Consider the following 26,690-nt stretch of genomic DNA (forward strand, 5'->3'; position numbering starts at 1 on the left):
CCGCCCCCACCATTGACGGAGCACCAGCCGCCACTGCTCAACAACCTACGCACCATCTCCTTGGGAGGGGGCAGTGTTGTGGGCATGATGAGAGCTGGAGGGAGCGGGGGGGTGTGGTTCATTGTCAGGTCTGTCTGCCGCCCCCACCACTGACAGAGCACCAGCCACCACTGCTCAACAACCCATGCACCATCTCCTTGCTCCCCCTTTTATTCCTTATTAACTCCTTAAACGTCTGGTCTACAACCGACTGAGTGACCCATCACCATCATCATCAATAACCTTCTTGATCCCCTTCAGTCTGGATTCCACCCTCAACACTCCATGGAAACTGCTCTCCTAAAACTCACAAATGATCTGCTAACAGCTAAATCCAATGGACACTATTCTTTACTCCTACTCCTGGACCTCTCTCCTGCATTTGACACAGTGGACCACCACCTCCTCCTCAAAAAAACTCCTCGCCTTTGGTCTCCGTGACTGTTCTCATTCTACTTATCCAACTACACCTTTAGTGTTATATACAATTCTATGTCCTCCCTCTCCCTTTCTCTGTCGGAGTCATCCAAGATTCTGTTCTTGGACCTCTTTTATTCTTCATCTACACCTCCTCCCTGGGTCAGGTAAAAACACCCAAATCTCCCTCAACCCCTCAGCTCACTCTTTCAGTCTCCTCACATATTACTAATTTACTAACAGACATATCAGACTGGATGTCACACCACTTCCTCAAACTCAATCTATCCAAAACCGAGCTTATAATTTTTCCTCCCTACGTGCCTCTTCCTCTTATTTCTCTGTCAAGATCAATAGCACTACTATCAGTCCATCTCCACATGCCAAGGTTCTAGGTGTAATCCTGGACTTTGAACTATCCTTTTGGCCCCATGTCCAGCAACTACAGGGGATTTGGCAGGAGGTCTTTTATTTTCAATGCCTTCAATTATCAACACATTTGATAGTCAATGCAAATTTGCCTTTAATTATTACATTCAACATATCATGTGTACATCATTTCACCCTTTTTGAAGTACAGTGTTTTGAGACAAGTTCCTTATAATCCTTTTATACAGCTTTGCTTAGATTACGAATGTGTCCAAAATGTGGTCGTATTCTTTTTATTTAAAAAGCACTGATATCATGAGTATGTTTAAAGCTGAAGAGAAAAAATTTATGCATGTCCCACTTTGTGCTGTATGCTGGATCCTGGAGAAATCTTCACTGCAGCGATGCCTGTCCTCTTCCTGTCTCTGAACTTCCAGCACTGCAGATGGTCTACCAAGGACACCCCCCTCCTTTCACATAATGTGATGAGTGGGGGAGAATTTGATCAGTCACAGGACTCCCCCCCCCCCCCCCCCTTCCCCTAATTCACAGATTATGTTACAGGCAGTGTAATAAATGTAAAAACTTTTCTCAATGGAGGAGGATGAAAGAGAGGGTTTGTGCCTGCCAGACTGTCTGTACTGCTGTTGTGCCTAAAGAACTGATGCTCTTAACCAGAAAGTCAGAGACAGGAAGAGGACAACCATTCTTGCAGTAAAGATTTCTTCTAAATCCACTTGCCTGCGTAACCTGGGACATACTTCATTACAGATAAGTGATGTGAGTAAAGCTGTAGAGTTTTAGTAAAGCTAAACTTCAGCTTTAAATGAAACATTCACACCGTTAAATAACACTGCATAGTGAAACAAAGCACCAACATTGAGCTTTCTTGTCATCACATGGCAAATCCCAGACAAATAAATTATAAATTATATTTTGGTTGGTCTTCGTGGCTCCATCATACTATGACAGCATAGTGTTGTTTCAGTGAAGAGTTACATTTTCTTCAGGGTTGTGCTGTTTAAAGAAAATATCAGAATGTCAGCTTTTATCCATATACCTATAAAAACTAGTAGTATTATCACTAAGCTGATTATGCATGGTCATATTTGTCTTCCAGTGCAAAAATGTAAATAATACTTTTGATACCTTGGATAGTATATGGATAATAGATTTTTATGAAGATCATTTTAGAGCAATGCAAATTAGAACATTTCCCACATTGACTCAAAAAGGAAAAAGGTGGCAGCTAAAAATGGTTGAAAGACAAGCAAATCTAGAAGGTTGCATTGTACCAGAGAATATATGCCAGTTTTTATAGCTGGCTCAGCTTTAACAGCACATCACACGCATACTTACATGAAATTACTGGTAATTCAAAAGATTATGGTTGTCTGTTAAGTCATGGACAGGTCATGTTTTGGAAATTGGAACAGGGAAATTAGTAAAGTCTTATGCATATTAAAGGAAATCCAAGTTTTTACTAATTCAAGGAAATGTTAGCTATATATCTGTTGCATCATAACAAAGAACATTAGGGCATGCTAAAATAGCAGCGGCTGTTGGCTAATTTAGACATGGTGGCACAAAAGACTGTTTTATCAGATCTCGTTCAGGGGCCATGTTTACACGCTCAGGGGTTGCCTAAGTGTTCCGTGCATCCCTCTACGGATAGTCCCATTTTAAGTCAATTGGCACGTAGTGGCTGCACAGAAACAGTGGGGTTGATTTTCTAAAACTGTAAAGTGCAATATCTGGTGCAGCTCTGCGTAGAAACCAATGAGCTCCCAGGTTTTTTTTTTGTCAAAGCTTAATTGAACATGCTGAAGTTCAAAGCTGATTGGCTACCATGCACAGCTGCACCAGATTTTGAACTCTTCAGTTTTAGTAAATAAAACCCAATCACTGCTCTTCCTTCAAAAAAAATTACTTTCTGTGTTTATCGGCTTAAGACCCCTTTCACACGGGCACCTCTGCCTAACTGAATGTGCTTGCTCAGCTGGGGATTGCTCCGCTGATCCCTGCGGGGGATTGCTCCGCTGATCCCTGCTGAGCAAGTGGATAACAGGTCTTGTCCGCTCGGCTGAGCAGAGCAGGCAAGGACACAGTTCTGCTCTGCTCTATGAGGAAATCGAGTGAAAAGGACCACCTGTCCATTTTCATCTGATCCTACCCGATATGATCCATCAGAAGAATGGAAAATGGGACCACCATCCATCTAGATTTTTCAGAGAGGCTCTGATTGGATAGTGGCAAATGTCAGCGAATATGTGTTCACTGACATCTGCCGATCCACAGGGGAGGCTGCAAGGTCGGGTCAGGTCTGCCTGAAAAACTGACAAGGGGACCTGATCGGACAGCCCGTGTTAAAGGGCCCTTAAAAGTACAGGAGAACCTATTATAACTATAACTAATATAACTGCACAGGAGGCATACGGTAGTCCTACATTTCCTGATTCAAGGAAGCAATATGACAGGCTACTTCCCAACTGGGTCTGGTATGGATTGGCCCATGTGGGAATGAATTCCTTTTGGCATTTCTGAAATACAAGGAATAATATAAACATGAAAGCACTAAGCTGACATAGTGCTAACTTGGTGCAAAGAGTACTGCTTAAAAGTAAAAAAAAAAATGGAGGAATGAACTAGACCCAACCTGCTCTGCAGATAGCTCAGTAGAAGACCCTACCTCCATGCAAAAATAGGGCTTCTTTGCACTGTTTAAAAACAGCTCTGGGGCATCCAGGTGGAGAAGGGTGTGTTGTCTGTTTTAGGATGTTCCAGAGGGAATAATTACCATCATTGAGCAGACTTGGGGGAATAGACGCCCTCATTTTATCACTGCAGGTTATAAAAGCTGGCTTAAGCTATTTACTTGAGTCCTTTTTGTTATTCTCTGTAACTAATTGGCTTAGTTGATCTAGCACTTACTAAGTTATTATAGATAAGAGAATTATAGAAATTGTAGTATATTACTGTAGTTGTTTTGTTCTACTATTACAATAGAAAAGGGCAACATAATAGATTAGTAGTTAGTATAGAGAAGGTCTTAAATTGAATTCCTATAAATTGATACCAAAGACACTTTCTATGGGTCTCCCGAGCCAGTAAGGTTTCCTTCAACAGTCCATAAACATGCTGACAGATTAACTTGTGTTTATTTGATTGTTGTAAAGACATTTAATTGCAAACTTCTTTGGTTTCATTGGCTGATGTGAAAATTTCTATATAGAAGAAAAATTAGCACTTACTCTGGCAAATGTGTCCATCTTTACTATTTTCTCGAAGTCCTAGGTTACGTCTCCTTTTGGCCTTCAAGTTTTTTGAGCCGGTCTGCATAATAAGGTTAAAGACAGTATGTCTCAAATAAACATTCAATTTTTTTGCCTTTTAAGTTTCTCAGTGTATTCAAATTTTAAGGATTTATAATTTTACTTTATTAATAATATAATTAATATAACCATCATAAAGTTGCCTTTACTCAATGGAAAGAGTACATAAATTACATTTAGAATTAGAATTGTTCACCTAGTTGTGTTGTGGGCTAGATTAATAAATGGATCATGGTGTGCAGGAGCGGCATTTACCTACACCAGTGGCAGCTGGTGCTCAAAATTTTTAAGGGGTCACAAACAAACTGAAAAAATACTCAAAAAAAAAATTGCAGCCATTTGTGCCCATCATATGCAGTCACTTGTGCCCCATTAAATGTAGCCACTTGTGCCCATCAAATGCCTCCACTTGTGCCCCATCATATGTAGCCACTTGTGCCTATCAAATGCCACCACTTGCGCCCTATCAAATGCAGCCACTTGTGCCCATCTAATGCCTCCAATTGTGCCCCATCAAATGCCTTCACTTGAGCCCCATCATATGCAGCCACTTGTGCCCATCAAATGACGCCACTTGTGCTCCATCAAATGCAGCCACTTGTGCCCATCAAATGTCGCTACCTTATTGGTGGAGAGATGGTTCGTGTTAGAAAAGCAAATATTCATTTGCTTTTCTAACACATCTGGATGGACACTGAACGCAATGCTCTGCGCTCCAAGTCCACCCTTTTAAAGCCTATTAGAGCCTATGACTCTAATCAGGTGCTTAAAAAAAACACCCCCGCCACTGGAATTCAGGTGCTCGGCATCCGAAAAGGTGCTGGGCGCCTGAATAGGGGGTGGCAGCAGCGACCGTGGATATATTTATGCAATGCATGAATCTATCCATTAGTCATAGAGGGGGGTGGCTGGAGAGAGGGGGCGGTGCCCTTAATGAATGGGCCGCCCCTGACCTACACTGTTTCAAACTATCCCAATAGTCTCAAGCTGCTATTGGTCAATAGACCTAATTTTTATAAATTATTGTTGTGCAGCTCTAAACTACGCCTGATTCTGCATAAAGATGAAGTTTTGTCTCATCTACTCAATTGAGCTATACATTTAGAGGGCTGCACTCCTCAATAAATGTTCTATACTCTTATATACAGTGCAACTGTATAAACAAGTCATTCAAAACATTTCCTCCATTTATAAGAAATCATGTTAACTAATTATTAGATATATCCCTACGTAAGTGCCCGGTGATTTCAAAGCTCCACCAAGCTGTACAATGATTAACGTGTAAATATAATGTCGTCATATATAGTTGTGCTTTAAATTCAAAAGTGCACTCTACACAAAATTGAAATTCCAAAATCTACAGTGTCCTTTATAACTCCAATGAAGTTCCAAATTTCACCATGCCACACTGGTGTAATATTTATGACCACAAATTCTCCTCTAATGCACTTACCTGCAGCTTTTGACCCATTTATTAATACAGGTCAGCATAGGCTTGTTCCCTTTACAGGCTTACAGTAAAACTTCCACTGCTCTCTTCCCGTTTCCTCCAGGAAGGGCACTATAGCTGCTGAGCAGGCTTGGATTCTATTTGCCCTACTAAAACCCACAGACACTGCTCTACTCACCCTATCCAATACACTGATCAACTGTTATCTTAAAGTGTATTATGTATACTGTATAGCTATGTTTTAAACTGACCTAAAACGATTTTTTTATTTTAATGCAACAATAACATTCAATGATAACCTTTCATAAAAAAACTTAGGTTATTATGTAAATATCTGCACCCCATACATTGTGAAATTCACTACTGTACAGCATTCCCTTACCATCTGTTAGTGCTATTAGGTTGAATTCCATGACATTTTCCCAGACAACCACCTAATGTATTCTGTATAAGAATAAGCTTCTATATATCTTTTAGAGGATTGTGTTTCCAGCTGTAGCCTTGTCAATCCTATGTTTACAGAGCACAATGCCACTATGGTAAGATGAGTGTAAAGCACTGCCAAACGTGACCATACACGATCATCAATACACATAAAAAAAAATAACGTTGTTTCTTCCAAAACTAAACCCTGAGAAAAGATATGTTTTAGCCATAGCTCTGTTTCTCACTTACCTTTCTTTGTAATCTTTGTATCTTGGCTTCCTGAGAATTGATGTGGTCTTGATGGTTGTCTACTATCGTCTGGAGTGCTTCAATTTGCATATTTTGCTTTTCAATTGTTGACTGCAAGAGGCAAAGTGTGCTGTGAATATTTAATTTTTTTATCAATACTAGATAAATTGATTAATAACACAAACTGGTTGGTTTTGGGGGAGACTTTATAAAATACATTTCAATTTAAAACTGTATATATACTGTGATTCTGTACTTGCCGAATATGCTGCAGAAAGCTTCCTCCACTAAGTCTGGCTGCAGCCATTTTAACTGTGGGCAGCTGAAGCTGCTGCCGGTTCACTTCCTGGATTTACACAGAGGCACACCTCCAGCTCTGCAGCCCTCATTGGCCCTCTTATGACTCACCCCCCCCCCCCTCCCTTCCTGGTAAACTATCCAAAGTTAAAACTTGAATCAGTAGTTTATTGAATATTTAGTTTCTATAGTCATTGGTGAGAGAATGTGTATATAAGGGCCATTAGAGAAATATGGTGGCAGCTATGCTGTCCTCCTTCTTGAAATGCCAGTTGCTTGGCTGTGTGAGTTATTTACCCAGAACAAGCAAATCGTGAAAGAAAGTCTGAAAATTTTTCTAAATTACTTAAAGCGGAGCTCCAGTTCCCCCCTCCCCCCCCCCCCCCCCCCCATAAATTAAAAGTCAGCAGCTACAAATGCTTTTAATATTAGGACACTTGCCTGTCCAGGGATCCCACGATGTCGGCACACCAGCTGATTTTCCGATGAGCTCTCAAGTGCTGCCACCATCATTTGTGGTAAGGGAAACCAGCCGTGAAGCCTATCGGCTTCACAGCTGGTTCCCTACTGTGCATGCGTGAAGCGTGCTTCACTTTCTAACTGACCTGGCGGGTGAGGAAGGAGGGGGGGGCGAAAACTTCCTGGGGGACCTCGCTGCATCTTTCCGCAGCCAGGTCTAATGAAAGTGGGGATGGATACCTGTCATTAACACTTTTGAGTGGAACTTCCACTTTAACTTCTTCTCTGTTGGTGATTTTCGAAGACACTAAAGTCAGAGAATAAGCGTGACAGCCAGACACTTAGCCTTTTCAGGATCATAGACACCCTCATAGCATTGGATGCACCAATACCTGTTTTTTAAGAGTGAGTACCAATGCTTGTGCTCAAGTACTTGCCGATACCGTGCGGTGCGTTTTGAGCCCATACAAAATGAACGCTTCTGTGTGTATGCCCACAATGCTCCTGTTTGAACCCAGACTTAAGTCACTATGGCAAACCTGGGTTCACACAGGAGCGGTGACGAAAACCGCATGTGAGTCGTACCGGAAGCGCACCTCATTCCTGTTCAAATCACATGCGATCCTTTGCAGTGTAATTTGAGCCCATTCACTTTGTATGGGCTCAAATCGCACCGCAAATGTATCAGTTTTAGGTATCGGAGCATTTTCACGAGTACAAGTGCGAGTGCAAATGCTTAGTATCAGCACCAATACTGGTATCAGTGCAACCCTAATAGCAAGTGTTCTTTAAATGTAGTTTCATACAAACATCACATTCCCCCCTGATATAAAATGGGTGAAACTGAAATATTAAATAAAATTATGCTGAGAGGAAATCATCTAGTCAGGGTTTGGGTTTCATTCTGTAGACCATTTTGGGAAAATTAAAACAAGGAATCTGATTGGCTGTTATAGGCAGCAGCTTCAATTCCATTTTGCCCTATTTTTCAGCCCAAGCAACTCCAACAAATGTAATCTTTATAGACCATAAACGGTGAATGATTTCCAGTCTTCTTCAAAGAATCATATGCTAAATAATTATTTGAGTCTTAACACCTATTACCTATTTCGCATACTGTCAGTCATCCCTGGTCTCAGAATCAGGAACCCCAGTATACCACACAGATAAAATAAATAAAAAAAAGCTGATTGCTGTACCAAACCAAATTGTCTACTCAAGGTACTCTAGATCCTAGATCAGTCAGATTTGAATAAATGATATTCAATAGAATTTTATATTTGTTTATTTCAGGTACCTATATCACACTGACAATTTAGACAGCACTATACATATATATATTGTACATTCACATCAGTCCCTGCCCTCAAGGAGCTTAAAATCTAAAGTCCCTACATACATATACTAGAGTCAATTTGGACAAAAAACAATTAACCTACCAGCATGTCTTTGGAGGAAACCAGAGTACCAAGAGGAAGCCCATGAGGGCACAGGGAGAACATGCAAACTCCGGGGAATTAAAACTTATTTTTGAGGCCTGAAAATAGTTTTAAGTTGTCAGATAGGGACCCTGGCAAAAAGTATAGAGATATTGGAGCCCCGACATCAAGTAAGTTAAGAATCTCTACTCTAAATAGCAATAATCATTACTGTCTAAAACACACAATCAATGGCTTCATTGTCCAGGTTTATTTAACTCAATCATACTGTCATCTCTACCTGTGGACCAACCACCTCTGATGCGTTTTACCCATGCAGGTGCAACATTTATGTCCATAATGGTGAAATGCGTCAGTGATGGGTGGTCCATGGGTGGGGACAGCTGATTTGAATAAAGCTTTTATTGGACAGTGATGCCTTCAGAGTGTGGCTAATTGTTTGATTTGAAAGGGAACACATGGAGTGCAGACACCTGAGTCAGCACTTTTTACAGAGCCCAGAGTAGAGGGAGCAGTGGCACTACATTTCCATTATGGCTTAAACAAGTTCTCTCCTAGACTTTCAGTTCCATAGAGAACAATATCTCAATAGTGCATATTCCAGATCACAGTAATTAATTATGAAAAACGAGCAGTAATTTAAAGAACTGCATTCACAGGTTTTTACATCCAAAAAGAACATTTGGATTTACACAAATGGTAAGCGGGTAAAAGATTGGCATCATTTATGTATTAAGTACAGCTTGAAAATAAAAAATATATATGGACACTTTTTTTCTCAGCCAACACAGTAAAGAAATCCCGAGATACATGTTACTAAAAATTATTATAGAACAAATTGTTTCTGTCCAAAAATATTGAATAATATTAATAAAAGATGATTTACTATTCGCATTAGTCAATATTAATAACTACATCCCTTTGTCTTGTTATAAAACAATGGCTAATGAATTAAAGTGAGCCCAAATTCTTACCAGAATATGTGATGTGTTGAAAACGTATTCTCTCCCTTCTCTTGTATCCAGAGCCGTCTGTACCTTCTTTTCTAGAGGCTTGATTATGTTATCGAGAGATATTCCTTCTTTCTGCAGTTTAACAAGTTCTTCCGAAATTTCAGCAAGAACCTCATACATTTTATCATGATCTTCAAAGCTTCTTGTTTTGGTGTCAAGTTCTTCCCCAAGTTTACTGGCTTGTTTCATTTGCTCAGATAGTTTTGCCAGGGATGAATTAAACTGCCGTAGCTGCTGGGAAATGCTGCTGATCTGCGTTTTGGTATAATTAACTTCTCTTCTTAATCCTGTTCCAATCTGGAGAAGACTTTCTGAGAGTAGGTTGACTTCATCCCTAGGGTAGGAGTGCAGGTCTGGACTTTGCATTGCCCATGGTTTCTGGGCAGGTAAACCTATAAGGAAGATTAAATGCAGCAGAGAAAAGGTTCCAGTGGCTGGCATTGTAGTACTTTGATTGAAAGTAGATTGTAAAAGAAAGTTATCAGTGTGGTCCTTCTACTTTTGAGGCAGGAGAACTGTTTGAGCCAGGACAGCAAGTCAGGCTGAATCAGTGTTCTCTAAATTCCTCAGATTAACTCTTTGCTGTATGAGGACAGCTGTCATTTCTAAGGTTGGGAATATTCTATCACTGCAAGGTACACATTAATAAGACATAAAATATCATGTTGTATTTTATGTACTGTAGAATAAACCATGCATATGATATTATCCCTTTTATGCTGAATTTGGTGCGTTTAAAATTTCTAGTAATAGAAGTCTTTATTTTTTCTTCAAAAAAACTATAAATACTTATGTGTATTAGCGCATTTACATATTCTATAAAGAAGAAGATTGTAATGCAGACTTAATTGGAGGTTACATAACTGATTGCAGACTAGCAAGCCAGGTTAATGAAGTTTCTCCATTTTTATTTCACCTTTATCATATTGAATGTATGAAGCAAATGCAGATTTGTTGGTTTGGAATTAGTACATCAACCTATAAAAGGAACCTCTGAGGATGTACGTATGTAGTGGCCGCCGCTGACCTGTTTAAAATGTGTAATATCAGCATTATATTGACAGGTCATATACAATTTTCATCCCAATTTTAATTGCTATAGGTGTGTGTGTGTGTGTGTGTGTGTGTGTGTGTATATATATATATATATATATATATATATATATATATATATATATATATATATATATATATATATATATAGATATAGCTTAGAGTTTAGTAATATATACATTGTGTATCTGTGTGTACTGGTTCACCTGCCAAAAAAATCTGTAATTCTGTTAAAAAATGATTATGAAATTCACACCCCTGGCAGACATCACAGTCAGGTCCCTGACTCTGCAATACAGTGGGATATACAGTGCTGTTATTTGCACACCCATTTAAAGTTTGGTGTACCAGGAGTCTAATGTAAAAACAAAAGGAGGTGCTCATAATTACTTTGGTGAATGTATAAATGGACTAAAAGCGGGTATTTTTATATTTGCTTATTGCTGTGCTTTAAGTATTACAAATGCTGTGGATCAGACTTCACCAGCAATGGCTGCTAAACACATATTTATTCCAGTTTACATGTGCCGTGTAGAAACGTCTCACTTTTTCCATAAAACAATCGGAGCACTGTCCACTTCACTTCCAAATAAATATTATTATAGATAGAAGTAGCCTCTTCCTGCATTAATAAAGGAAGGACCGTTACACTTCACTACTGATTTCTATCATTTTGGCATATTATGGTTTCCATTTAAATCCATCCATCTATCCATCTATCCATCTATCTATCTATCATATTATAGCCATTTCTCCATTATTTTTCATATATGCCTATATAGCCAGTCTATGTGTCATTTATTACTGTGGGAAGTGAGGAGTTAATCTTAATTCATAAATTCAACACCCCCTCGAAATTAAGTATTCAAGTTAACAGGATAAATTTAACAATCACTGCATCAGTTACAGTACTTCCCCCACCCACACAGTGTGCCTGCCTCCTTTATTCCACAGGCACAGCCAGATTATACTGGAAATGATACACTGTACAGTTTATTCACTTTACTGGTGGCTTACGCCAGCTTGTACAGAGACGTTTTCTTTAGTACCCTATATACTTTGTATGTGCTTGTGACATAAAAAATACTAGTATTTATAGGATTATTTGTATTATTATTATTATTATTATTTGATCGTTTGGTATTTTGCATGACATTAAAATTTTGATAAGTTATACTTGGGCATGGGTAGACTTTAAGGACTTTTCCTACCAAGAATATTTAACATTCACAAAATCCAGGTAGCCCATAAAGAGGACTAACATGGAAACCATATTTGTATCAAAATTTGTTCCTGATTGCTTCAAATATTCTTTCTGCTCATGTATTTTACATATTGTATCTGTCTATACCGTCTCTTGAAATAGGAGCAGATCAACCTATAGGCATATACACAGGGGCGGACTGACAACTCATGGGGCCCCCGGGCAGTAGGGGATCATGGGGCCCCCTTTTTCCCCACCCAAACACAAGCCACACCCTCACAAAGCACCACGTATATATTGCACTGGTGCATCATATGCATTGGTGACAGAATTTCTCTACTGTATGTTCAAAATAAAGGTTTAAAGAGTTAGGAAAATAAAGAAAAATAAAATCACATTAACCACGTACATTTACTGCGGGGCTGCGTCTTCTGTGAGCAGAATCACATACAGGTACTTGATTCTGCACTTGCGGGTCTGCGCACTGTTTGATTGGACACACCGAGAGCTAATCAGTGGGTCCGGCGGGCCCCGACGATTGTTTCCAACAAAGGCAGAACGGGGGTCTTCCGATGTAAACAAGTCCCCAGAGAGCCTCCCTCACTTACATCAGGGTCCCCAGAGAGCCCCCCATACATCGGGGTGCCCGGAGATCGCCCCCTCCATACATCAGGGTCCCCGGAGATCGCCCCCTCCATACATCAGGGTCCCCGGAGATCGCCCCCCTTACATCAGGGTCCCCAGAGAGATCCCCCTTACATCGGGGTCCACAGAGAGATCCCCCCTTACATCAGGGTGCACAGAGAGCCCCCCCCATAGATGTGGGCCCCTAGAGAGCCCCCCATAGATATGGGTTCCCAGAGAGGCCCCTCCATACATCAGGGTCCCCAGAGGCCCCTCCATACATCAGGGTCCCCAGAGGCCCCCCCATACATCAGGGTTCCCAGAGAACCCCCCATACATCAGGGTCCCCAGAGAGCCCCTCCCCCCATACAGCAGGGTCCCCAGAGAGCCCCTCCCCCATACAGCAGGGTCCCTAGAGAGCCCCCCTCCATACAGCAGGGTCCCCAGAGAGCCCCCCTCCATACAGCAGGGTCCCCAGAGAGCCCCCCTCCATACAGCAGGGTCCCCAGAGAGCCCCCCTCCATACAGCAGGGTCCCCAGAGAGCCCCCCTCCATACAGCAGGGTCCCCAGAGAGCCCCCCTCCATACAGCAGGGTCCCCAGAGAGCCCCCCTCCTTACAGCAGGGTCCCCAGTGAGCCCCCCTCCATACAGCAGGGTCCCCAGTGAGCCCCCCTCCATACATCAGGGTCCCCAGAGAGCCCCTTCCATACATCAGGGTCCCCAGAGAGCCCCCTCCATACATCAGGGTCCCCAGAGAGCCCCTTCCATACATCAGGGTCCCCAGAGAGCCCCCTCCATACATCAGGGTCCCCAGAGAGCCCCCTCCATACATCAGGGTCCCCAGAGAGCCCCCTCCATACATCAGGGTCCCCAGATAGCCCCTCCCCCCATACAGCAGGGTCCCCAGAGAGCCTCCCCCTTACATCAGGGTCCCCAGAGAGCCCCCTCCATACAGCAGGGTCCCCAAAGAGCCCCTCCCCCATACAGCAGGGTCCCCAGAGAGCCCCTCCCCCATACAGCAGGGTCCCCAGAGAGCCCCTCCCCCATACATCAGGGTCCCCAGAGAGCCTCCTCCATACATCAGGGTCCCCAGAGAGCCCCCTCCATACAGCAGGGTCCCCAGAGAGCCCCCTCCATACAGCAGGGTCCCCAGAGAGCCCCCTCCATACAGCAGGGTCCCCAGAGAGCCCCCTCCAAACAGCAGTGTCCCCAGAGAGCCCCCTCCAAACAGCAGTGTCCCCAGAGAGCCCCCTCCCCCATACAGCAGGGTCCCCAGAGAGCATCCCCCTTACATCAGGGTCCCCAGAGAGCCCCTCCCCCATACAGCAGGGTCCCCAGAGAGCCCCTCCCCCATACAGCAGGGTCCCCAGAGAGCCTCCTCCATACATCAGGGTCCCCGGAGATCGCCCCCTCCATACATCAGGGTCCCCGGAGATCGCCCCCCTTACATCAGGGTCCCCAGAGAGATCCCCCTTACATCGGGGTCCACAGAGAGATCCCCCCTTACATCAGGGTGCACAGAGAGCCCCCCCCATAGATGTGGGCCCCTAGAGAGCCCCCCATAGATATGGGTTCCCAGAGAGTCCCCTCATAGATCAGGGTCCCCAGAGGCCCCTCCATACATCAGGGTCCCCAGAGGCCCCCCCATACATCAGGGTTCCCAGAGAACCCCCCATACATCAGGGTCCCCAGAGAGCCCCTCCCCCCATACAGCAGGGTCCCCAGAGAGCCCCTCCCCCATACAGCAGGGTCCCTAGAGAGCCCCCCTCCATACAGCAGGGTCCCTAGAGAGCCCCCCTCCATACAGCAGGGTCCCCAGAGAGCCCCCCTCCATACAGCAGGGTCCCCAGAGAGCCCCCCTCCATACAGCAGGGTCCCCAGAGAGCCCCCCTCCATACAGCAGGGTCCCCAGAGAGCCCCCCTCCTTACAGCAGGGTCCCCAGTGAGCCCCCCTCCATACAGCAGGGTCCCCAGTGAGCCCCCCTCCATACATCAGGGTCCCCAGAGAGCCCCTTCCATACATCAGGGTCCCCAGAGAGCCCCCTCCATACATCAGGGTCCCCAGAGAGCCCCCTCCATACATCAGGGTCCCCAGAGAGCCCCCTCCATACATCAGGGTCCCCAGATAGCCCCTCCCCCCATACAGCAGGGTCCCCAGAGAGCCTCCCCCTTACATTAGGGTCCCCAGAGAGCCCCCTCCATACAGCAGGGTCCCCAAAGAGCCCCTCCCCCATACAGCAGGGTCCCCAGAGAGCCCCTCCCCCATACAGCAGGGTCCCCAGAGAGCCCCTCCCCTATACATCAGGGTCCCCAGAGAGCCTCCTCCATACATCAGGGTCCCCAGAGAGCCCCCTCCATACAGCAGGGTCCCCAGAGAGCCCCCTCCATACAGCAGGGTCCCCAGAGAGCCCCCTCCATACAGCAGGGTCCCCAGAGAGCCCCCTCCATACAGCAGGGTCCCCAGAGAGCCCCCTCCAAACAGCAGTGTCCCCAGAGAGCCCCCTCCAAACAGCAGTGTCCCCAGAGAGCCCCCTCCCCCATACAGCAGGGTCCCCAGAGAGCATCCCCCTTACATCAGGGTCCCCAGAGAGCCCCTCCCCCATACAGCAGGGTCCCCAGAGAGCCCCTCCCCCATACAGCAGGGTCCCCAGAGAGCCTCCTCCATACATCAGGGTCCCCAGAGAGCCTCCTCCATACATCAGGGTCCCCAGAGAGCCTCCTCCATACATCAGGGTCCCCAGAGAGCCTCCTCCATACATCAGGGTCCCCAGAGAGCCTCCTCCATACATCAGGGTCCCCAGAGAGCCCCCTCCATACATCAGGGTCCCCAGAGAGCCCCCTCCATACATCAGGGTCCCCAGAGAGCCCCCTCCATACATCAGGGTCCCCAGAGAGCCCCCCCCCCTCCATCAGGGTCCCCAGAGAGCCCCCCTCCATCAGGGTCCCCAGAGAGCCCCCCTCCATCAGGGTCCCCAGAGAGCCCCCCTCCATCAGGGTCCCCAGAGAGCCCCCCTCCATCAGGGTCCCCAGAGAGCCCCCTCCATACTGCAGGGTCCCCAGAGAGCCCCCCTCCATCAGGGTCCCAAGAAAGCCCCCTCCATACTTCAGGGTCCCCAGAGAGCCCCCCATACATCAAGGTCCCCAGAGAGCGCCCTCCATACTGCAGGGTCCCCAGAGAGCCCCCTCCATACTTAAGGTCCCCAGAGAGCCCCCCTCCATCAGGGTCCCCAGAGAGCCCCCTCCATACTTCAGGGTCCCCAGAGAGCCCCCCTCCATCAGGGTCCCCAGAGAGCCCCCCATACATCAGGGTCCCCAGAGAGCCCCCTCCATACTTCAGGGTCCCCAGAGAGCCCCCCTCCATCACGGTCCCCAGAGAGCCCCCCTCCATCAGGGTCCCCAGAGAGCCCCCTCCATACTTCAGGGTCCCCAGAGAGCCCCCCTCCATCAGGGTCCCCAGAGAGCCCCCCATACATCAGGGTCCTCAGAGAGCCCCCTCCATATTTCAGGGTCCCCAGAGAGCACCCTCCATATGTCAGGGTCCCCAGAGAGCCCCCCTCCATCAGGGTCCCCAGAGAGCCCCCTCCATATTTCAGGGTCCCCAGAGAGCCCCCCTCCATATGTCAGGGTCCCCAGACTTAAACCCCCCCCAGGTTCCCCTGTACCTGGCTGTGCACATCCAACCCCCAGCACGGGGAGGTGGGAGGGGCGATCGGCAGCTCTATGGTGCCTGTGGACCGCGGGATCTCCCTGGGGTTTGCATTTCTCCTTCACAGTGTATAGAATGGAGAGGGGAGGAGCCTCTGACCCGGGCAGCAGTCGGCAACAGTGTACAAGCCGAGCAACTCACTGAAGAGTGAAACTTATAGCTGCCCGGGTCAGAAGCCCCTCCCCTCTCCACTCTATACACTGTAATGTAGAAATACAAGCCCGAGGGACATGCCACTGTAACGACATATTCGATCACCGCCTCCCATCTCCCGGGGCCCTACTGAACTGAAAGCTGGAGGTGCAGGGGAGATGCTGTGTCTTGCCCCCCTCCCCCCCCCCGGCTCCACCGCAGCACTGCCAGCAGCATAGGAGCTTCTCACGGGCCCCCTACTGGCCGCGGGCCCTCGGACGGCGTCCGAATGCCCGAATGGTCAGTCCGCCCCTGCATATACAGTCAGTCATGTGAAACAGTAATTACACCTTATGGAAATTATTGGGGTTTTTCAATATATTTGAACAGGGAAACGTTAAAAGAGAAGTTTGGGAATATGCAAAACAAAATCATACTCCCCTAAATGACTGCAGCACCGATCCCAGCTGCAGGTATCCCCCACTAACTCCCCCCCCACCACCACCACCACCACCTCTAAGACCAAGAACTGAGTAATCAAACACTGTTGATTGCTCAGCTCTCTGTCAGTCACTGGCTCTCTGCTCTGCACTCACTGTAGTTCTGGGCTGTGGAGAGGGCAGGTGCAACTGGCTCAGGCTCTCAGTGGCTCTCGAAGAGGCTGGACCGCCTAAGTGATGTCAGCGGACAGCTTTAGTCAGCTGTCGGCTGAAAACAGGTCACAGGAGTGCAGAACGAACTTTCTTCTTTTGACCCACAAAAAAGTGTCATACTGCACTGAGCTGTCCTATCAGGATCCAGGACCCCTGACCCTCTCTCTGGACAGTGCTGATTGTCCCTGTGCTTATCACATACACTCTCTTAAGAAAAAAAAAACCTCTCTAGCAATACACACCAAACTGAGCATGTGCAGTTTGACTCTAAAGGCTGTCTTATCCGGACATGTTTTGGAGTCAGTGGAGGAAAAGAAGGATCTTTGCATACAAGATCAAACAGCCTTTTTACACATTGCAGAGGATTAACCCTTTAGGTTCCACTGTAAGTATAACAAGCGTGCTTTGCTGAATCTACAGACTGATTTTACTGTTGTGGGTTTAGTAACACTTTAAGCATTTTGCATAACTGCCCAATGTCTGACATTGAAATTTTTTTTTTGGGGGGGGAAAAGATTTTTATTTACCAATCGGCAGGTTACAAACAGTATCTTCTTCAGTACAAAAAAAAATCCTTAAAAATACAGAGACAATCACAAAGGCAATATGATTCGCCTGTCAAGAACAAATTACAAACATGTCATACATACCTCCACTGTGCAGCTCGTTTTGCACAGAGTGACACCGAACAGCCTCTTCTGGGGTCCCTCGGTGGCTCTCGCGTCTCCCCCGGGGATTTGATTAACAGCAACGGGAGCCAATGGCTGCGCTGCCATCAATCTATCCAATCAAGAGCTGGGACCCTGTGGAAAGCATTCCCACTGAAGAGATGAAGGGGCTCAGGTAAGTAAAATTGGGGGGCCGGTGACTGCCGGGTGTTTTTCACCTTAATGCATAGGATGCATTAAGGTGAAAAAACACAAGGGTTTACAACCCCTTTAACATTAAACCAACAAAAACCAAAACCAAAAAATACCCCCACTCCAGACTCAGTAATGTGTGTGAAAGTCCTCCTCCATTCCCCAACTCAAGAAAGTTGCATCCTTCCATGCCCCATCCACTAGTCTTTCAGATATTGCTTCCCCCTTTTAATGTATCTGTAGAATCAACCCAATGGAACCAAACCTCCCTAAACTTTTTGGGACCTTCCCGTGCCTCATATGTCATTCGGTAGAGTGGGATATCTGTATTAACCAGTTTCAACCACATGCTTAATGTGAGGTTTCAGTGACATTGAAAAATTTTAATCAAGCCTTCAAGATTACTTTATTTTCAAGATTCTTGCTGTTTTCTTTGCATGAGCAGTGCATCTCAAATCCCCTCCACAGCATTTTAATTGTATTCAAATCAGGGCTTTTACTAGGCCAGTCTATAATCCTCTATTTCTTCTTCCAAACCATTTCCGGTTCAACTTCAGCTTTTGAACAGATGGCCTCATTTTCTCATCAAGTCCACTTTGATTATAGATAACAGTTGACTTAATTTTTGCAGGCCCTGAAGCAACAATGCTACCCCAAACCACACATTTTCACCACCATGCTTCACATTTGTTATTGTGCTCTTTTTCTAAAATACTGTCTTCATTTTGCAGCACTAGGTCCACTGTTACCATGAACATCTCTAGATCTGGTTCATCAGTCCACAGCACATTGTTCCAGAAGCCCTGGTCCTTGTTTAAATATCCAATGACAAGCTGTAGCCTTGTTAATGTTTCTTTTGGACAGCAATGGATTTTTTCCTGACACACCTCTCATGCAAAACTGGTTCAATTTCTTTGTGACTGCAGATACATGAACCTGCAGGTCCCACAGTGATATTTTGGCATTCTTGAAATACTTTTTTGTTAATTTAGAGCAGCGGTCTCCAAACTGTGGCCCAGGACCCTGATGCAACCCTTTGCTTACTTTTATCCGGCCCTTGGGGCACTATTCCATCCACTAACACGAAGAATGGGGCATAATTCCTGTTGTTGACACCAACAATGGGGCACTATTCTTCCCACTGACACCATCGAAAGGGCACTATTGCTCCCACTGCCACTAACAATGGGGTATTATTCCTTTCATTGATACCAATGAAAGGGCACTATTCCTTCCATTAAAACCAACAATGGGGTACTATTCCTTCCATTGATACCAACAACAGGGCACTATTTCTTCTGTTGATACCAATTATGGGGCACTACTCCTTCCATTGGTACCAAAGTTGGGGCACGTTTCTCCCACTGACACCAACAATGGGGCACTATTCCTCCCACTGACATCAATGATAGGCCACTATTCCTCCCACTGAAACCAAAAATGGAGCATTGTTTACTTACACTGGATGCCAGGACATTTTATCCTCCCACTGGCTCTAGTCTGGGCCACCTAATGTCTTAAGGACAGTAAACTGGCCCTTTCTTCAGAAAGTTTCGAGACCCCTCATTTAGAGGCTGAATACACCATGTCAAAATTTTCAAATATGATGAAGTCAACAATGTCCATGGGGTGTGCTTACTTTTTTCACATAACTATAGCTTTTGCCAGACTTGTGGCAGTCGTACAGAGTATTGTCCAAATATCCAGGCAGTCTTCACGATAATGATATTGTTGTGCTGTGGCAGCACACAAAACATACATTGTGCATGTTGGTGAGCTATAGTGCTATTCCTTCTTAATGGCACCCAATGTACCTTACCAATGTATCTGTGTTGCAGCCCACACAACACACAGTAACACACATTGCATTGTGGTGTACTACATTAGAAAAAAAAAATGGTGCATTCACCTTTTTTGTGCAGTAGGCAGACCATTCTTATGAATAGGCTGCGTGAACAGAACAGGCAGGCGACATAATGTGCAATAATGCACTGTAATGCCACGTATACACCATCAGAAAAACCATCCAGGGCTTTTCCGACGGAGTTTGAATGGAATTCCGCTCAAGCTTGTGTTGCCTACACACGGTCACACCAAATTCTGATCGTCAAGAAGGCGGTGACGTACAACACTACGTCGAGCTGCGAAAATTAAGTTAAGTTCAATGCTTCCGAGCATGCGTCAGAATTTTGCACGTCTGAATTGCCATAGAGGATCGGAATTTCCGATAGAAACTTTGTCTGAAAAATTGAGAACATGCTCTCAATCTTTTGGTGGCCAAAATTCCACCAGCAAAAGTCAGATGGAGCGTACACACGGTCGCATTGAAAAGCTCTCATCGTTCTTTTGCTGGCCGAGTTTCAGATCGTGTGTACATGGCATGACAGTGTATATTCAGCCTAAAGCTTACTAATTGTGATAACTTTTCCATTATTTTTTCCCTCTTCTGGACTCTTTAAACTTCTGGCTAAATTCAGCAAGAGAATGAGGTGCAGGGAATGTATAGAGTCATTTCTCTCTTTTCTTGTTTCATGCTGTACAAAGCTAAAATTGTGTCCTGCATATAGAGCAGGCTGCCTAGCATTAGTTTACTATAATATTCACACACAAAGGGTAGAGCTTGTGCAAAGGACAGTCCCCATTCAGGTGTGCTTAGAGTAGTAAAATGTCTAAATATGGCCCAAAGAATACCATACATTCAATTTTAATATTTTCCTCTAACAATTATATGTTGGCAAAATACAGTGTTGTCAACCTTCCAGATTGAAATTTACTGATACGACACCCAGAATCTACTGGCATTTCCAAAAGTTTCAAAATGACAGTTTTAAGTGCAAATTTCAGTATTTAGGCTACAAACAAGTACAATATGCAATTAGCAATGCGATTTAAGGTAGATATTAAAAAAAAAAACATATTTCTTATTTTATTTTCAATTTAGTAAATAAGTGGCTCAGGGACAGGACTCAGGAGGGCAGGAAATTAGAATGAACAGGCACACACACATAAAATTAAGCAGTGTGCAGCAGCACAGATCACCAATAAGTCCCCTCCTGAGTCACAGTGACAGTCTCTCTCCATGCCAGGTGGTCTCTTCAGTTCCCTCCAGTCCAAACAGCGCTTACAGTCCCACTTCCATCTTGCCTTGCTCCCGCCCCGCAGACCTGCACATGAGACTCTGGCCACTCTGCTCAGCTCCCTTGCACCATGGCATTACATGACATGCTCAGGCACCACCTCCACCAAACCCGCCCCCTGCCGGTACTGCCCCAAACACACTGTAGCAGGCACTTGGATGGTCTTGGCTGCCTCCAGACCCAAGTTGTGAATGCGCAGTTCTGTGCCAAGCATCACAGCCATATTTTTTTTACTGGCAACCTATTCTACTTACTACCATTTACTGGTAGGGGAAAAGTGCCTGTTTTTTACTGACTGCCAGTAAAAATGCTGAAGAATAGCAACACTGGCAAGATACAGATAAGACAGTACCAGATAATACTGCAAAATACATTTCTCATAATGACTAGTTAGGAAGCAAGGCACAAAAGAATGGGGGAAATCCAGACAGTTGTGTCATTGAACTGTCAGGAATAGAACAAGGCACCACGCTGTAGGATAGATTATTTGAAATGTCCAACAATGAAGTGTCAGTTCAGATCCACAATACAGGCAAGAGAAAGCTAATCTAACTTGGTAACCATTGATGGTCATATTTAGGAATAGTGTAACCAACCTCTGCCATGATCCAACTGCATCCCACCCGTCTCCAGCCTCTCACCTCCAAACAGCTTGTAGTATTCATGTCAAATGCACTTTATGATGGTTTATAGCCCCTACAGCCACGAGGCAAAATTTGAGTTTAGTGTGGAAGACAAAAGGGGTATTATTTCTTAATGCCACATACACACGACCGGACTTTTCGAGGGACTAGGTCCGACTGTCTTTTCGGCGGAGTTCCGACGGACTTTCCGAATGAATGGACTTGGCCACACACAATTACACCAAAGTCCGACAGATTCGAACGTGATGACGTACGACTGGACTAGAATAAGGAAGTTCATAGCCAGTAGCTGCCCTAGCGTCGGTTTTTGTCTGTCGGACTAGCATACACACGAATGGATTTCTCGGTCCGGCGGAGTTCTGGTGGAAAAATGTAAAACATGTTCTATTTCTAAAGTCCGCCATATTTTTGGCAAGCAAAGGTCCGATGGAGCCCACACAAGATCGAATTGTCCGACAGGCTCGTTCCGTCAGACCTTTGCTGTCAAAGTCCAGTCGTGTGTACGCGGCATAAGTGTTTGTACTTTAACCACTTCCCGACCAGCGCACGACGATGTACGTCGACAGAATGGCACGGGCAGGCATATTGGCGTACATGTACGTCCAATATTCGTTGCCGCCGTGCCATCGGCGGCGCGCTCCCGCGCTGGTCGGGACCCCCGTGAGTCCGGTCGCGGGACCCGCGGACTCGATCGCCACGGGCATCCCCGCGATCGTCTCATGGAGCGGCCGAATGGAGGAAATGCTGTATAAACAACATTTTTCCATTCTGCCTAGCAACTAGTGACGCTGATCTCTGCATGTGATTGGAGCAGAGATCAGTGTACACTAAATGAAAGCCCAACCCCCCCACAGTTAGTAACACACCGCTAGGAACACTTAACCCCTACACTGCCACCCACTGGTTAACCCTTTCACTGCCAGTGTCATTTACACAGGAATCACTGCATTTATATAGCAGTGATTACTGTATAAATGACAATGGTCCCAAAAATGTGTCAAAAATGTCCGATGGGTCCCCCACAATGTCGCAGTCACAATAAAAATCGCAGATCGCCGCCATTACTAGTAAAAAAAAAAATAATAAAAAATTATTAATAAAAATGCTATAAAACTATCCCTATTTTGTAAACGCTATAACTTTTGCGCAAACCAATCAATAATCGCTTATTGCGATTTTTTTTACCAAAAATATGTATAAGAATACGTATCGGCCTAAACTGAGGGAAAAAAATGTTTTTTTTATATATTTTTGGGGGATATTTATTATAACAAAAAGTAAAAAATTATGCGTTTTTTTCAAAATTGTCGCTCTATTTTTGTTTATAGCGCAAAAAATAAAAACCGCAGGGGTGATCAAATACCACCAAAAGAAAGCTCTATTTGTGGGAAAAAAAGGACGTTAATTTTGTTTGGGAGCCACGTCGCACGACCGCGCAATTGTCAGTTAAAGCGACGCAGTGCCGAATCGCAAAAAGTGGTCTGGTCTTTGACCAGCAAATTGGTCCGGTCTGAAAGTGGTTAAATGATTCTGAAAGGTTGCTAGAACATTTTGTCAGGGAGCACTCGATTTTCCATGTTTTGAGCCATTGATTCTGAGCTGAATCATTAAACTTTATGCAGAGCTGAGCTCTTCAGAGGTGACTTACTGGAGTGGGATGGAGCGTAGCCAGAACACAGCAGATGTTATATTCCTGGAAAGGACTGCTTATTGGGAAGCTGTAGTCGGCTTACAATGTTATTACATATTTATGAATAAGTTTATATTAACACCTTTTTCATTAATATTCTGCTTCCCTAAATTTATGTACATGGAAGCAGCAAATGTGCTCCTTTTACTGTATTTAAAGAGTTGTCCTCCAGCTTAGTAGTACAGCACAATGACTAAGATTTTTTTTTTTATCCTTTCTCTCAGTGTAAGTCTATGGGTAAAGCATGACTAGTTGGACTAACTGAGCTCATCTCAGCAATTCTTAATCATGGATGTTACTTGCATTCCCTTAAATAAGGAAGACCACTGAGGAGATAATTTACAAATCTGTGTATGAAATACAATAGTCAATATATAGAACCACAAGCAAATACTTTATGAAAGACATGTCAGAGTAATGTTACTATAGTAAAGCCTTGTACACACTAGTTGTTACATTAGTAGTTATTTTCTGTTCAATCCAGTAGGGCTGAACGAAAAGCTCAGGAGGAGTTTCTATACTAATTATCCAATGTTAGTACAGTGATATCCCCTGCTGTGCTATTGTGTTCTGACAGGGGGATGTCATTGGCTGGGATCACTGATCAGTAGCTGATTGGCAGACCCTTTTTTTGTCATGCCCCTTCCACAGAAGCCAGTAGAACGGCTGTCTTCTGTAGCACCGACTCCAGTACATACGGGCCTAATGTTAAACCATCTGATGCTGCCCAACATTCAGCGCCGTGTGTATTAGGCTTAATGCAAATTGTGTATTCACTGCTAATATATTGTTTCCCTTGATAAATTTTATTTTTGTTATAGAATAAGATTATCTTTTCCTTCCATGCACTGTATACTGTTCACATGATCCAACACTAAATCTTGGACCTCTTGCAAGAGTCCGTTAAATTCTGTAGCCAGATAAAATTACAACATGCCTGCGTTTTGATTGGGGGCAATTTAAATAATGCAGCCATCAAATCTAAGAATCTGTAAGCTCCAAGAAAATATTTGCTTTTGGGTTTAAAGGATAAGTTCACCTTTTTTAACATGTTACACAAATATTCAGGGTGTAACATGTTACAAATCCACTGGCCCCCGCACCTCCCCAACTCCCTAATGTGACAGGCAGCTGGCGATCTTCTGCCCTGGCTCTCTGTCACACTCTGTAAAGAACTTGGCTGTGCCTGCCTGGCCTGTCACTCATTCCCAGAGTTCTGTGAATAGAAAACGACAAGGTCCGGCAGCCTTTGTGGCTGTCGGCTTATAGTTCTCAATGAAACTACCACAGTGCTGTTGAGGGCTGTGGTAGTTCATTGATGCTTCCTACTAGTGTGTAACTGCTTGGCCATATGATGTATGGGAAGACAGCTTACACACAGATTCTGCAATGCACTTTTTGTTTACTGCAAAAATGATTATTATTATTTTTTAAAAGGCGACCTTATCCTTTAATACCGCCCTAATATTGAAGGTGCGCAATGGGATTGTTTGACACTATGAAACCATATAGCATAAAGATATTTGTAAACTGGGATTTCTTATGTTTGTTCTGTATGTTTTTGTGTGTTCTAGTGTTAATTTAGTTTGTATTGTGCTGAAAAAATCTTAATCATTTCGCAGTCTATGGGAGATTTACATCAGTGTCGGCCCCTATGAGAGCTTATGCTCTAATGACCTTATACCACAGTCATACGACCAAAAAAATTATAGAATTTATTAAGGCTCACCTATTATTTTGCCAAACTTGCCACATGATGTGGTCATGCTAATGTCCAGAAACTAGTTATGGCAGTATTTATAGCCTCTTAAAATTCCTTGTATTATCAGGATGATAAGATTTATTTATTATCCATTAGTAGATCATGAATGGTGGCACATGTATGCCAGTCAGTTGAGATGTTGGATAGTTCAAGTAAAAAGAACCCTTAAGATGATGAAATGATGGCATTGTGCTTCACACACTAATATCTTTGTGCAGAAGAGAAAGTCTGACTGCTGAGATGCTTGGGCAATGATTACGAGGGATTACCAGAGTTCTAGCATGCCTTGAACTTTGCCTTCCTTGGCAGGCAAGTAAGCCTTCACTCCAGGGCTAAAAATGCTATCCAGCAAAAAAGCTATGTTTCCAATCCTGATAAAGTCTATGAAAATAAAACATGCTGCGCACTCACAATATTACATCACCTCCCTCTTCATATAACAAGAACGCGCAGATACACAATTTTAAATCTGGTAGTGCTAGTGTGTGTTCAAATATTTATCTGCCAAAAGCAAGCGGTGAGGTTATTGCATACATTAATCTCAGTCGAAGCTGTAAAAACATTCATTTATACGGCAAAGCAGTGAACCTATTATTGAATCAACATAAGTGGGAACAAAGTCTATATACACATTTATACCACTCATTACATACCTTGTTGGAATTCTCCAAACAATATATTTGATATAAAATATAGAGTTGGATTTTGGATATATGTAGATGTATTACATAGTTACGTCAGTTAGTCAGGTTGAAACCAATAGAAAAACTCATAGAAAACCGCCATATTCACAATGCCATACCCACAGTTGATCCAGAGTAAGGCAAAAAAAAATCCCAAAAAACAATAAAGTATGGTCCAGTTCACTCCATTGGGGGGGGGGGGATCCTTTCTAATCCTCCAAAAAGCAATTGGATATTCCCTGGATCATCTACCGCTGGTGTCGGGGCTGGTGCAAGGATTTTTGACACCCTAGGCAAAACCTCATTTTCCTGTCCCCCCTTGGCTCCACCCTTGACACCACCCCCTTTGTCCTGTCCTTGTATAATCTACCTACCAGTGCCAATAAATGCAATCTCACCAGTGCCCATCAAATGCAACCTCACCAGAGCCCATCAAATGTAGCTTCACCAGCGCCCATAAAATGTAGCCTCACCAGCACCCATCAAATGCAGCTTCACCAGCACCCATTAAATGCAGCCTCACCAGCGCCCATCAAATGAGGCCCACCAGCACCCACCAAATGCAGCCTCACCAGCACCCATCAAATGCAACCTCACTAGGGAGGGCGGTGGACCCCTCGGTACACACAAATCAGAGTGATTGGCAGATCATTACCTCGCTGAGTCCAGGCAGGCTCCACCTGTCACCAAGTCCTGAGCGCCGCCAATGACTCCACTGCTGCCATTGTTCCAGTTGGAGGACAGGCAATGCCAGGAGGAGGGAGAGCAGAGCGGCCTCCGTGATGGGGGAGGTGGGGGGCAGGCGGTGGATGTCGGGGATCATGCGGCGTATATGGAGACTGGGCAGAGAGGCAGAGGTCACTGGCACTGATCATCAGAGGCACGAAGGATGTTTCCTTTCCTCCATTCAGTGACAGTCGACACACACAAAGACACAGTCCTCACTCCTCTGCCGCCGCTGCGCAGTGCCTCTGTCTCTGACACTGTATGGAGGGACTCAGAAGCGGCTTGCATGTTGTGTTGAGATTAGTTGGCTGCAGAGATAGGAGTA

The 26,690-nt window shown here is 44.7% G+C and overlaps 2 protein-coding genes across 4 annotated transcripts in view; one reads left to right on the forward strand and one right to left on the reverse strand.

Moving 5' to 3' along the window:
• The window catches only part of DOCK8 (dedicator of cytokinesis 8), a 214,849-nt gene that overhangs the window by 98,069 nt on the left and 90,090 nt on the right, over nt 1-26,690 (forward strand). The window lies entirely within an intron of this gene.
• On the reverse strand, nt 1,354-26,513 carry LOC143974023 (angiopoietin-related protein 3-like). Of its 2 annotated transcripts, XM_077474998.1 has the most exons (5): nt 26,295-26,513; nt 9,452-9,882; nt 6,283-6,393; nt 4,077-4,158; nt 1,354-1,842 (listed from the first exon to the last, which is right to left on the reverse strand). In XM_077474998.1, the coding sequence occupies exons 2-5, from the start codon at nt 9,854-9,856 to the stop codon at nt 1,832-1,834; spliced, it is 609 nt and encodes a 202-aa protein (XP_077331124.1). In that variant the 5' UTR covers nt 9,857-9,882; nt 26,295-26,513; the 3' UTR covers nt 1,354-1,831. The 2 variants fall into 2 exon arrangements, with proteins under 2 accessions (XP_077331124.1, XP_077331123.1); XM_077474997.1 differs by lacking the exon at nt 26,295-26,513 and having other exon boundaries at nt 9,452-10,031.

This window comes from Lithobates pipiens, unplaced genomic scaffold (genome assembly GCF_037356315.1).
Source record: "Lithobates pipiens isolate NorthernLeopardFrog02 unplaced genomic scaffold, aLitPip1_a1.2 Scaffold_13, whole genome shotgun sequence".
NCBI lineage: Eukaryota > Metazoa > Chordata > Amphibia > Anura > Ranidae > Lithobates > Lithobates pipiens.

Bases quoted from the DNA above. Each gene is read 5' to 3' on its own strand.
- LOC143974023 (XM_077474997.1), bottom strand. From the start codon at position 9,931: ATGCCAGCCACTGGAACCTTTTCTCTGCTGCATTTAATCTTCCTTATA. The intron at 6,394-9,451 runs GTAAGAATTTGG...TGCCTCTTGCAG, and splicing joins TCAACACATCACATATTCTG to TCAACAATTGAAAAGCAAAA. The intron at 4,159-6,282 runs GTAAGTGAGAAA...CTTATTATGCAG, and splicing joins TACAAAGATTACAAAGAAAG to ACCGGCTCAAAAAACTTGAA.